A 10,933-nucleotide genomic window follows, 5' to 3' on the forward strand; every position below is an offset into this window, starting at 1 on the left:
TTAACAAGCTCAGTGCTCAGGTGAAACATTTTCCCTAACAGCCAGTTAGGCTCAGACTCCTTAACCTGCTGGAGCAGGGTGGAAGCAAGGAGTGGGCACTGCCGTCCCACAGGCTGCACTTGGTTCTGGTCTGCCAGGTCTGTGCTGGCCTGGATTTCTTCTGAGAAGTTTGTTGGAGCTGCTTGGAGTAGTGAAGGGTGGGGAAGAAGTGCTGCTCAAGAGCTAAGGCTCTGCTTGATCATTTTGGATGGATTTAACCATGATATCTGAAGACACAGTTTCCATCAGAATGGTCCCAGCATTGTGCAAGTGTCTCAGCTGAAGCCCCTGAGCAGATGTGTGAGAGCACCCGCCTCCTCCAGCTGAGCCATTGGAAAGCTGACTGTGCCCAGTAATTACAGCTTCTGCAGATTGAATGTGCTTCCAAGTGTTTTCCTTAGTGATCAATCATGTCCCAGCACTCTGAGATTCCATCTCTGGCACAATCTGGAGCATCTCTGCAATCCTTGGGTGCCCATTCCCACCAGCATTTCTTCCTTTCTCTCTTTAGAATCAGTGTGGTGCAGTTCCCTGTGTTTGTGAGCAGCAGAGATCCAATGGCAGCTTTCAGCACACAGAGGGATGTGATGGGGACAGACTGTCCTTACCGCCATGCAGAAGGGAGTTTTTACTGTCCTCTATCAAGAAGTATGAAAGAATAGAGTTTGAATGATACTTGTGAGCAGGTGCTGTGCTGTAGGGGATGTCAGGTAACCATTAATTTGGGGGTGCAGGAAGGAGCAGTGAAAGTGATGTATTAGTTTGTGTTTTGGCTGTTGGAGTGCAGTTCCATTTTTGGGAGCAAAACTATGGGCTAAGATGGAAAACAGAAGGGAGAAGGCTGATACCTGGATCGTGGGCTGAGCTTTGGTGACTGCAGCCATTTGCAGTAGAAGTTTTGCACAGTGGGGTTCAGAATGGGAGCTGATGATGAATGGGAGCTGCTCAAGGGACAGACTTCCACATACAAGTTCCAGTGCCTCAATGACTTTCTTGTAGCGAGGAGCCCAAAACTGAACATAAGACTTGAGGCGCAGCCTCCCCAGTGTTGAGTCCAAGGAGATGATTACCTCTCTGCTCCTGCTGGCCACACTATTTCTTATACAGGCCAGGATGCCGTTGGCCTTCTTGGCCACCTGGGCACACTGTTGGCTCATGTTCAGCTGAGCATCGACCAACAGCCCCAGGTCCATTTCCTCTGCACAGTCCTGCAGCCACTCAGCCCCAAGCCTATAGCGCTGCATGGGGTTATTGTGGCCAAAGTGCAGGACCTGGCATTTGGCCTCACTGAACCTCATCCCATTCACCTCAGCCCAGTGAGGTTGATCCAGCTTATCTAGATCCCTCTGAAGGGGCCTCCCTTCCCTCAGGCAGATTGACACCAGCTCCCAGACAAAAGACAAAAAGAGAAGAAAGCAGAAATGAAGAAGGCTTCTCTGAGAGCTGACCCTGCACCTGCAGAGGTGAGTCCTTGTTATGGACAGACACAGCTCTTGTTGTCAGGGCCTCCATGATGAAGATGTCACTGGCTGGGTGGATGGGGGGAGAGTGGTAGATGTAGTCTACCTTGATTTCAGAAAGGTTTTTGATACTGTCCCCCATGACATCCTTATAACAAAGCTGAGGAAGTATGGGATAGATGAGTGGACAGTGAAGTGGGTCGTGAACTGTCTGACTGGCAGAGTGCAGAGGGTTGTCGTTGGCGGTGCTGAGAGGGGATTGGATCCAGGTTTATAAATACCTGAGGTGTGGGGGCCATAGTGGCACGGCTGGTCTCTTTTCAGTAGTGCGTGGGGACAGGACTAGGGGTAATGGGGTGAAACTTGTGCATAGGAAGTTCCACATGAATGTGCACTATAACTTCTTTATGGTGAGGGTGACGGAGCACTGGAACAGGCTTCCCAGGGAGGTGGTGGAGTCTCCTTCTCTGGAGATATTCAAGACCCGCCTGAACACCTACCTGTGCAACGTGGTGTAGGGAGCCTGCATTGGCAGGGGGGTTGGACTCAATGATCTCTAGAGGTCCCTTCCAACCCCTACAATTCTGTGATTCTGTTGGAATGTGGGAATGCAAGAAAGAATATTCTGAGCAAAAGCTGTGGAGTGAGATAAATGGCATGAGAAAGCAAAGCTGATAACCAAGGAGGGCTCCAGAACAGAAAACGAAGTCCAATAGGGCATATTTAGAGACAGGTGAAGAACCCTTGAGCTCACTGAGGAGTACTAGGGTGCTCTGGAATGTCTCTTGGGCTCCCTACAGCACACATACTTGCTCTGGGGCATGTCTGGATGTCTGTAGAGCTAATTGCGGGGCCCTGAGAGACCTCTGGGGCACATTAGGTGGCACTGGCTTCCATGTGAGTGTTCCCAGGTTCCCAGAAGTCAACAGGGAAGCCTTTAGAGACCCCTTGGGAAGATTCAGTGGGGCCCTAGAGTGATGTAGCAGCTTGTGTTGGTTGCATCTGCTTGGCAGGGAAGCGATTTCCCTGATGGGAGCTGACTGACTGGGAGGTGATTCCCTTGGTTTAATTAATTTAATTACCTGGATTATAATTAAATAACACTGTTCAGCGTTCAATCAAGATTAAATTTTTCCAAAGTACTTCAGTCATGCATCTGTAGCAGATTTGCTAAAATATATCGAGTTTATTCAAAATTCCAGTGATGCTCCTAAAGCACTTGAAGTGCATTTGAGGTGGCGAGTGACAAAACAGCTCTGAGAGAATCATCATCAAATCAGAACATGGGAACGGTAACTAATAGCAGAGATTCTGATAAGAATATTTAAATTTTCAAATTACCTTTTTCTAAAGTTGTATTTCACCAAGTTTCATCAATGTGCACACTGAAAAGCTGACTTGCTGTGTTTCTTTTTATAAAAAATCATGTGTTACAATTGAGAAAAGAAGGTATAGCATGGAACATTCTCCAAGTAAAGTGCAAAAAACATTTCTTCACAGTTCCAATTAATGTCTTATGTTTTGTTCAGACTCACTAAATGATGTATTTCAGGGTACATCACATGGGAATATAAGAAGACTATTCAGAACAGGAGCTGCAGAGCAAGATGAACGGCATGAGAAGGTAAGGCCGGGAACCAAGGACACAGCTTTTGTGTCACTCAGCCACCTGTGGCAGAGGTCAGGATTTCAGCAAGGTTTTCTGCAGACGTTCCTTGAACACCCCCAGGGTGGGTGACTCCACCACCTCCCTGGGCAGTCCATTCCAGTGCCTGGCCACCCTTTCTGAGAAGTAATATTTCCTAATGTCCAGCCACAACCTCTCCTGCCGCAGCTTGAAACCATTCCCTCTAGTTCTATCAGTAATGACATGACAGAAGAGGTCGACCCCCAGCTCACTGCAACCTCCCTTCAGGAAGTTATAGAGAGCAATGAGGTCTCCCCTGAGCCATCTCTTCTCCAGGCTGGACATTCCCATCTCCTGCAGTCTCTCCTCATATGGCCCCATTGTGCTCCAGACCCCTCACCAGCTTTGTTGCCCTTCTTTGAACACGTTCCAATGCCTCAGTGTCTTTTTTGCAGTGAGGGGCCACAAACTGGACACAGAATTCGAGTTGTGGCCTCACCAGTGCTGAGTACAGGGGGACAGTCACCTCTCTGCTCCTGCTGGCGTCACTGTTTCTGATGCAAAATGTATGTAAGTGTCACATGTGTGACATCCTTTTTGATGGAGTTCTGTGACTGGAGTTCAATGGATTTGAGAGCTGACTTGAAGCCTGTGGGCATCACCCAGGAGTTGGGGTGAGAGGATGAGGCATAGGAACAGGAACCTCTTTGGTCGTTATTAACTCCCAACTTTTTGGTCAGGAATCTCTGTGTGTTACTTTATCATGTAAAGAACAGAGTCATTGTGCAGCTTGTGAATGAATTGATTCACGCCTGCTGATTGGTGCTGTTCTCTACAGGGAGCTGCAATGGAAATGGACACTTGTGGTCCACTGTCCAGCCCCCTCCCGTGTTGGATTTTCTGGGCTTTGAGACACGTCTTCCAGATGCACTTTGTGTTATTTCTGATGTGTGACCTGTTGAGCTCCAGCCCCAAATGAGGATTCAAGTACTACCACAGCAGTCCATTGGGACTGTAGTATTTCTTGCTAAACAGAATTCGTGTGCACCCGTGTCTTTCGTCTGCACAAAGGATCTTGCAATCATCTCTGTCTGTGTTTCTTTTAGACCCAGAGATGGAGCAGAGAGGAACACAGACTTGGGTGGATCTTCATTCAGGAGCAGGGACACGTCATGCTCATCTGAGGTGTCTGGCTGACAACAAGAGCAGAGAGGTAAGTTTCATAGGGTCGCGTGCCCATTTTATTTTATTTTTCATTCATGATGCATAGAGGCGTTCCCCAGACAAAGTGAGCATTTCTCAACTGGACTTTCTAGAAATGAGCTAGGCAGTGAAAATGGGTTTGAAGCATTCCTAAGAGCCCCGCAAGAGAATGCTGAGAGTTAATCTGGCACCCTCCTTTGGAAACGTCCGTTGTCTGTCAGCTCTTCAGCTGTGCCCTAACACCTCCCATTGCGCTGCCACACCAGGATAGAATTCCAAGCCCACACTGAGTCCTGGAATGTTGTGGTGCCGTGTTGGAATCAGATGTGACCACGTGGTCTTGGCTCCCCGCCTTGTGGGGGGTCATGGTGGACCAGGCTGTTGGCCGTTGGTGATGTCATAAGCGGCTGGAATGAGGGGAGGAGCGGTGCGTTCTGTGTTCCTTTGTGGGTGAGCTAGTGGTCGGAGTGGTTGGTTGCGTTGTGATTCTTGTGCCTTTAGTGCCGTTAGTTAGTGCTGTTAGTTAGTTAGTGCCGTTAGATAGTTAGTGCCTTTAGTTAGTTAGTGCCTTTAGTTAGTTAGTGCCATTCGTAGTTAGTTAGTGCGGTTCGTTAGTTAGTTAGTGCTGTTCGTTAGTTAGTTAGTGCCATTAGTTAGTTAGTGCCTTTAGTTAGTGACTTTAGTGCCTTTTTCTTCACACCGTCGTGTGTGAAGATAGCTTGAGGTCATCTCACTGCCAGGTACGTGCCATATTTTTTCCCCCCGCATGGTTTTGCCACAGGGTATGCAAGGGTAGTTCTGAGGAAATGTGTCCATACTGTGCTGTGTGAATAGAGAAAACAGAAGTGTGTTTCTGCTCTGTTCCAGCTCTTCACTCTTGCTGTGATGGGTGCTGCGTGCAGTGGGATCAGCCGTGAGCCAGAGGTGGCGGCGACAGAGGTACAGTATGAAGTTGTGGCTGGTCTTTGTTCCCTGTGTTGAGCCATTAGAAGGAGCTGCAGATGTATTCTCCTGCAGGAAAGAATGGGCCAAAAAGGGCCTGGCCAGCTGTCTGCGCCAGTGCCATTGCTGATTAGTCTGGGTAGAGAGAGATGCATCTTTGCATGGCCTGGCAATGCACACCAGGAAGAGAAATAACTGTGATGAGACATGCAGCTCCTTCTGAAGTGCTCCTGATAAGGACGGAGTGCATTTACTGCAGCTTTCTCTGCAGATGTGCTTCTCACCTTGAAATCCTCCTGGTTTGTCCGCAGCTCCTGACCACGGTCTGTTCTCTGTTTTGCAGGCTGATAACATGCGGAAGCCGCAGCTGGAGCGTGCTGTGTCATCTATTAATGTTCCAGCTATTGCGGCAGCCCATGTTATTAAGTCCTACGTCGCCCAGGGGCCGGGTGAGCTCTCCCTTGAGGTAAGCAGTTAGAGGCATTCCTTGTTGTCATGCATAGAAGAAGGCAGTCGTTTGAGATGTGTTTTCCTACCAGATTTGCTGAATGTGGGATTGACGTTTCAATCTCTTGCAGGTCGGAGACCTGGTGAGCATTGTTTCTACGCCACCAAAGGAGCTGAGCCCCTTTTGGAAAGGCAAGCGTGGCTTTGAGGTAGGCACACGTTTGTGACTAGAGAGCACAACTTTAGTAGAGTCAGGAGTCTCAGGTTGGAGCTGCTCTGCCTGCACAGGATGGCTTCTGGATGCAAATGGTTGCCCTGTGTCGGTGTCAGAGGACCTTCCCTTTCACTCTGGGTTCGGTCTAATGCCCACCTGTCTTTTTGTTCTTATTACAGGTTGGATCTTTCCCTGGTGAGTGCGTGGAACTCATCAGTGGAAAAGTTCCCGAGTCCCTGGTCAATTCCTTGCCAAAGCCAGGTACATATGTTACGTTTGATTATGCGGGTTAGTAAAATGGGGTCAGAATGTGGCTTTAAGGGGGTTCGTTAATGCCCAAGTTCAGCAAGCTTAGCAAGAGTACTGCATTAAGCTCCTTGGGCACCTCCAGGAATAGGGAAAATCTGTTCTTGCGTGTCCTTGTTGGGAATGCTCTTCCCGTTGTTACATGGCCTGTCAAATGCATTATGTTCAGCCTCATCCAACCGAGCCAGGCCTGAAATGAACTGGTTTCTTTGTTTTGTTGTGCAGTGCCAAGGAGACGGGGCAAGCTCATCCCCTTCCTTCGCTCCTTGGTGACGGCCCGCTCCAGGAGAGCAACGGAGCCGGAGCCGAAGAAGGAAGGGGTGTTTGGGTGTGACCTGGGGGAGCACCTTCTGCGCTCTGGCCGTGATGGTAAGGAACAGCCCATTCCTGACATCTTCCTCCGTTGGGCATGTAAAGGTGAAAGGGGGATCATAGCCAGCAATTGTTTCAGTCTGAAAATGCAGGAAGCCTTCTGGCCACAAAGTGCATCCTGCATCCTTTTTGTAGCTCTTCTGGTCTTTCGATTCCTGAGGGAGCTGTGATGGGACTTGCAGTGTCTGTGGCTTTGCCAGACTTACTTTCTCCAGGCTGTTGATATGTCGTGGCATTTCTGGAAAGCCAAGAACACATCTCTGTGCAGTTTCCTTACAGCTGTCTCTGCCAGCTTTCTCCTCTCTGGAGGAAGCAAGCGGTAGCCCGGCTGGGCTTAGAGGATGGGATGTGAGAAGGGCGCGGCCTGAAACAGGACTTAAGAAGCTGAGCTAACTGCTGGCTCTTGTTCTGTAGTCCCCCAGGTCCTGCAGAGCTGCACTGAATTCATAGAGCAGCATGGCGTAGTGCAGGGGATATACCGCCTGTCCGGCGTGGCGTCCAGGATCCAGCGACTACGGTAAGAGTGCTGCGACTGACACAGCTGTCAGTAGGGGCCCGTGCCATGCTGCAGGCGTTCAGAGGAACCCCTTCCTTTCCTTGACTGTATTCTGTGTGGCTTTGGACTTGTTTTCGTCTTTCTCAAAGCCCTCTGCCCAATTCTGTTTCCTTCTCTGCAGCCATGAATTTGATTCGGAGCAAGTTCCCGAGCTCAGCGTCCGAGAAATTCACAGCGTGAGCTCCCTGTGTAAAATGTATTTCAGGGAGCTCCCAAACCCTCTGTTAACCGACCAGCTGTATGACAAGTTCTCGGTAAGCTCAGGGCAGTGTCTTGGTAAAGATATGTACCTCTTCCCGGGGCGTCCTGGCTAGTGGTTGCAGCAGTGCCCCAGCTCTGAGGTCTTCTTTCTGTTAGCCCCATGAGGCATGTCTTTGCCACATCCTGCCTCTCACTGATGGTACTTGTAGTGCCAGGAGGTGCTTATTTAAGCTATTCACAATGCTAGTGAGAAATCCCTTTCCTTTGTTGTTCCCCAGCTATTGGTAGAATGGGGTTAATAGTAAATTGTAGATGAATGCGTGCTGTGAGGAGCTGTGCTCCACAATGAGGCTGTAAAGACCTCAGAGTTTGCACTGCTTGGCCTTGATGGCACAGGCTGCGTGCTGCTGTGTTCCCCTGATGCCTCTTGGAAGGCATCGAGTCTGCCTCGGTGCTGACCACCAGCGCGCTGTTTCCATTGTTCCCAAACCTGTGGCAGCTCTCCAGCCTGACTGGTGTCTGAATCCCTTCCTGCCTTTTTCCAGGACGCTGTTGGTGCTGCAGAGGAGGAGCGGGTGCTCAGAATGAAGGATGCCATCCAGCAGCTGCCCGCTCCTCACTACAGGTCAGTACTGCGCTTTGTCTGCTGAGCTGGATGAAGTTATGTTTGTTTTGTGCACTGCAGCACGGCTTGCTTTTTGTTGCTGAACATCTGCCTCTCTTGTTTTCCAGGACTCTGCAGTACCTAATGAAACATCTGGCAAATCTGGCAGGGAACTGCTCCGTGACAAACATGGACGCTAAGAATTTAGCGATAGTGTGGGCTCCAAACCTCTTAAGGTAAACTTCTTTTTTCTGTTTCAACACGATGCTTAGTTCTGCTCTCCCCCAACCCCAGGGGCACAATTTCTAGATGACAGTTTCTACTCACTTGTTTTGCTGGGACTGCTGTGTCCCTGATCATCCAGGAGAATTTCATCAGTGGCATCGCTGTTTGCCCACTGCGGAAGTCTCCAGAGCCCATCTTGACAGTTTTTGGCTACAGAAATTCAGACTTGGGGAAATGATCTTGGGGAAATGACTTGTAAGATCTGCCTTTTCTTCAGATCCCAGCAGAGCCAGTCAGCCTGCTCCAATAGTGAAGCTGCCTGCATGGAGCTGCAGACACAGACAGATGTTGTGGAGTTTATCATCAGCCACGCAGATGTTATCTTCTGCTCCGAATCTACACCAGCCGTGGGAGAGGGTGAGCATCTTCCTCCATTAGCTCGATGTTGATCTGAAACCTTGATCCAATTCTGGTCTTCTCCAAGACCTTTGAAAATTATTTTGCTGTCGAGGAGACAGCAGGCTTCCGGGGTTAGATTAGAATATGGCACCCTGTTGCTGGATCCTTAGTGTGTCCAAACCCAAACCTTACATGGAGAAAACTGTCACTGCCGTTTAGGTGTTCTTCATGCAGGTGAAGTTTGATTGTAATGTGGCAGCAAAGCTTTCTGAGATCCCTGCCCCCTAGTTTTTCTAGGCTTTTTGTTTGCCTGTTTCGATACAGAGAGCTGCTCTTAATTATGACTGTGTCCTTTGCCACAAGCATACTTCTGAGCACACGGTTATTTTGAGCTCCTCTTCGGTGAGTGGCTCTGATATGCAAGTCTGACAGAAATGCAGAACTGGGATGGCTGTGCTGCTGCTTTCTGATCCTCCGTCTTACCTGTGGTTTTCCCTTGCAGGGCACAGTTCTCTGGCTGGGCCCAAGTCTGTGTCTCCTGCTGCAAAGCTGCTCACGCTGCAGGAGGCACAGGCTCAGATAAGCGGCCAGAGAAGCTCTCCCACTGCGACTCGGAGCAGTGAGATCGAAGTGGAGGAAGGCCCCGCAGCTGTACCGGGGGCCTTCCACACTGTCATTGATTTTCCATCTAAAAGGTAAAGAGGACTTCCCATTCCAGCCCCTATCTTCATTGGTTGGGTGGGTTTTATTGGTTAAATATTTGTCCATTATATATATATGAGCCTGCCAGCTCCTGTCCTGTCCAGCTGTGGAGCCTTTACTCACATGCTCTGCATCTCGATTGACATGGTTGAGAGGAATGTAGCCAGCAGGACTTGAGGGCTGAGCTGTAGGAATGGAAGCATCCTCTGCTGTTTGAAACAGCGTGTTTCTAAGCTGTGTTTCAGCAGAAAGCAGACAGTGCCGGGAATGGGCAACTATTGGCAAGGGCTTGGTGCAGCTCTTCCCTCACCCTGCACCATGACTGACAGCATGCTCTGTTTTCTCTCTCCAGAACAAGTTCTCCCAGTAGGAGGGCAGAGTCAGCAGCTGGCAGTTGGTGTTCGTGCTTCTGCCTGCACAGACCATCCAGTGTGGCCGAACACCAACTGCAGAGCAGCGCCAGGGAGCCCTCTGAAGCTGAAGTCGTGGTACTGGCAGGTAAGGGTGCAAATCCAGCTTTCAAAACACTGCTTGTCAGCAACACAGGTAGAAATGATGCTTTGAGTGGGCTTGTACCTTTTTCTGGTGTTCAAGCCCGTGCCTGACATCTTCGGTTGACCCCTGTCTTTCCCAAATGAGTCTCTTGTCAACACAAGAGCTGGGCCTGCATGAGGATCACTTTCAAGGCAGTGACACTGTTGCTAGAAGCCTATTTGCTTCTGCCCACCACCACTACATAGCCAAATGGCAAGAACCTCTTTCATGATTCATCTTGTGAATGTTCGACACTAACCGCTGTGCATCTGTTCCTTTGTAGGTGAATCGAGTCCTTGTGTAACGCCAGGACGCAGCACTTATTATGATGCAGCATCCTGTGCTTCAATCAGTATAGAGGTGTTAGGAAGCACAGGATGCTGCAGTTCAAGTGACAGACTTTCATACGAAAGCAACGACGAAGAGAATAATGTCATCCTTGTTGAAGCCGTAATTCATCCCATACCTGCTGAATCTGCTGACCTGAGCCTGCCAGACACCACAAGCACCAGCTTTGATGGTGACCCAGTGCCTTTCGAGGACGGCGCAGCCCAAGCACAACCCGAGTGCCCCAACAGCAACACCATCATGCAGGCTCAGGTCAGCGTCACCGAGGAGAAGCCAAACATTTTGGAGGGGGATGTAGAATCAAACCATGAGTCCCAGGCTACAGAGGGCAACAGCACGACTTCTGAGACACTCTCGTGAGACAACAGAGGATGAGTCCCATCATTCCGCCACACCTCACATCCCCTTTTTTCTACTATTGAATAAAGGCACGTGTGTGCTCAATCAACGCCTTGACTGAATTCTGAGTCTTCATTCGCAGAGATTGGGATGAGTGCAAGAAACATCAAGGCAGCTCACCTTGGAACGCTCTGGCTGTGGGGTGCGTGCAGGGACACTGTAACCATAGAATCACAGAATCACAGAATTACCCAGGTTGGAAGGGACCTCAAGGATCATGTAGTTCCAACCCCCCTGCCTAGCAGGGCCACCAAACATACACATTTACTAGATCAGGTTGCCCGGAGCCCCGTCCAGCCTGGTCTTGAACACCTCCAAGGACAGGGCATCCACAACCTCACTGGGCAGCCTGTTC

General features: G+C 49.7%; 1 protein-coding gene across 2 annotated transcripts; it reads left to right on the top strand.

The window, feature by feature from the left end:
- Window positions 1-3,708: 3,708 nt before the first annotated feature.
- Window positions 3,709-10,627, top strand: LOC146753615 (rho GTPase-activating protein 32-like). 2 transcript variants are annotated; one of them, XM_085530635.1, is made up of 14 exons: window positions 3,709-4,339; window positions 5,197-5,268; window positions 5,615-5,737; window positions 5,850-5,927; window positions 6,112-6,193; window positions 6,464-6,607; window positions 7,025-7,127; window positions 7,288-7,420; window positions 7,913-7,992; window positions 8,100-8,207; window positions 8,474-8,613; window positions 9,098-9,290; window positions 9,650-9,795; window positions 10,115-10,627. In XM_085530635.1, exons 1-14 carry the CDS (start codon window positions 4,241-4,243, stop codon window positions 10,537-10,539), a joined length of 1,926 nt encoding a protein of 641 aa, XP_085386761.1. In that variant the 5' UTR covers window positions 3,709-4,240; the 3' UTR covers window positions 10,540-10,627. The 2 variants fall into 2 exon arrangements, with proteins under 2 accessions (XP_085386761.1, XP_085386762.1); XM_085530636.1 differs by lacking the exon at window positions 3,709-4,339 and adding an exon at window positions 4,773-5,069.
- Window positions 10,628-10,933: the final 306 nt, after the last annotated feature.

This window comes from Coturnix japonica, chromosome Z (assembly GCF_054131305.1).
Source record: "Coturnix japonica strain WE chromosome Z, WE-NBRP24, whole genome shotgun sequence".
Taxonomy (NCBI): Eukaryota; Metazoa; Chordata; class Aves; order Galliformes; family Phasianidae; genus Coturnix; species Coturnix japonica.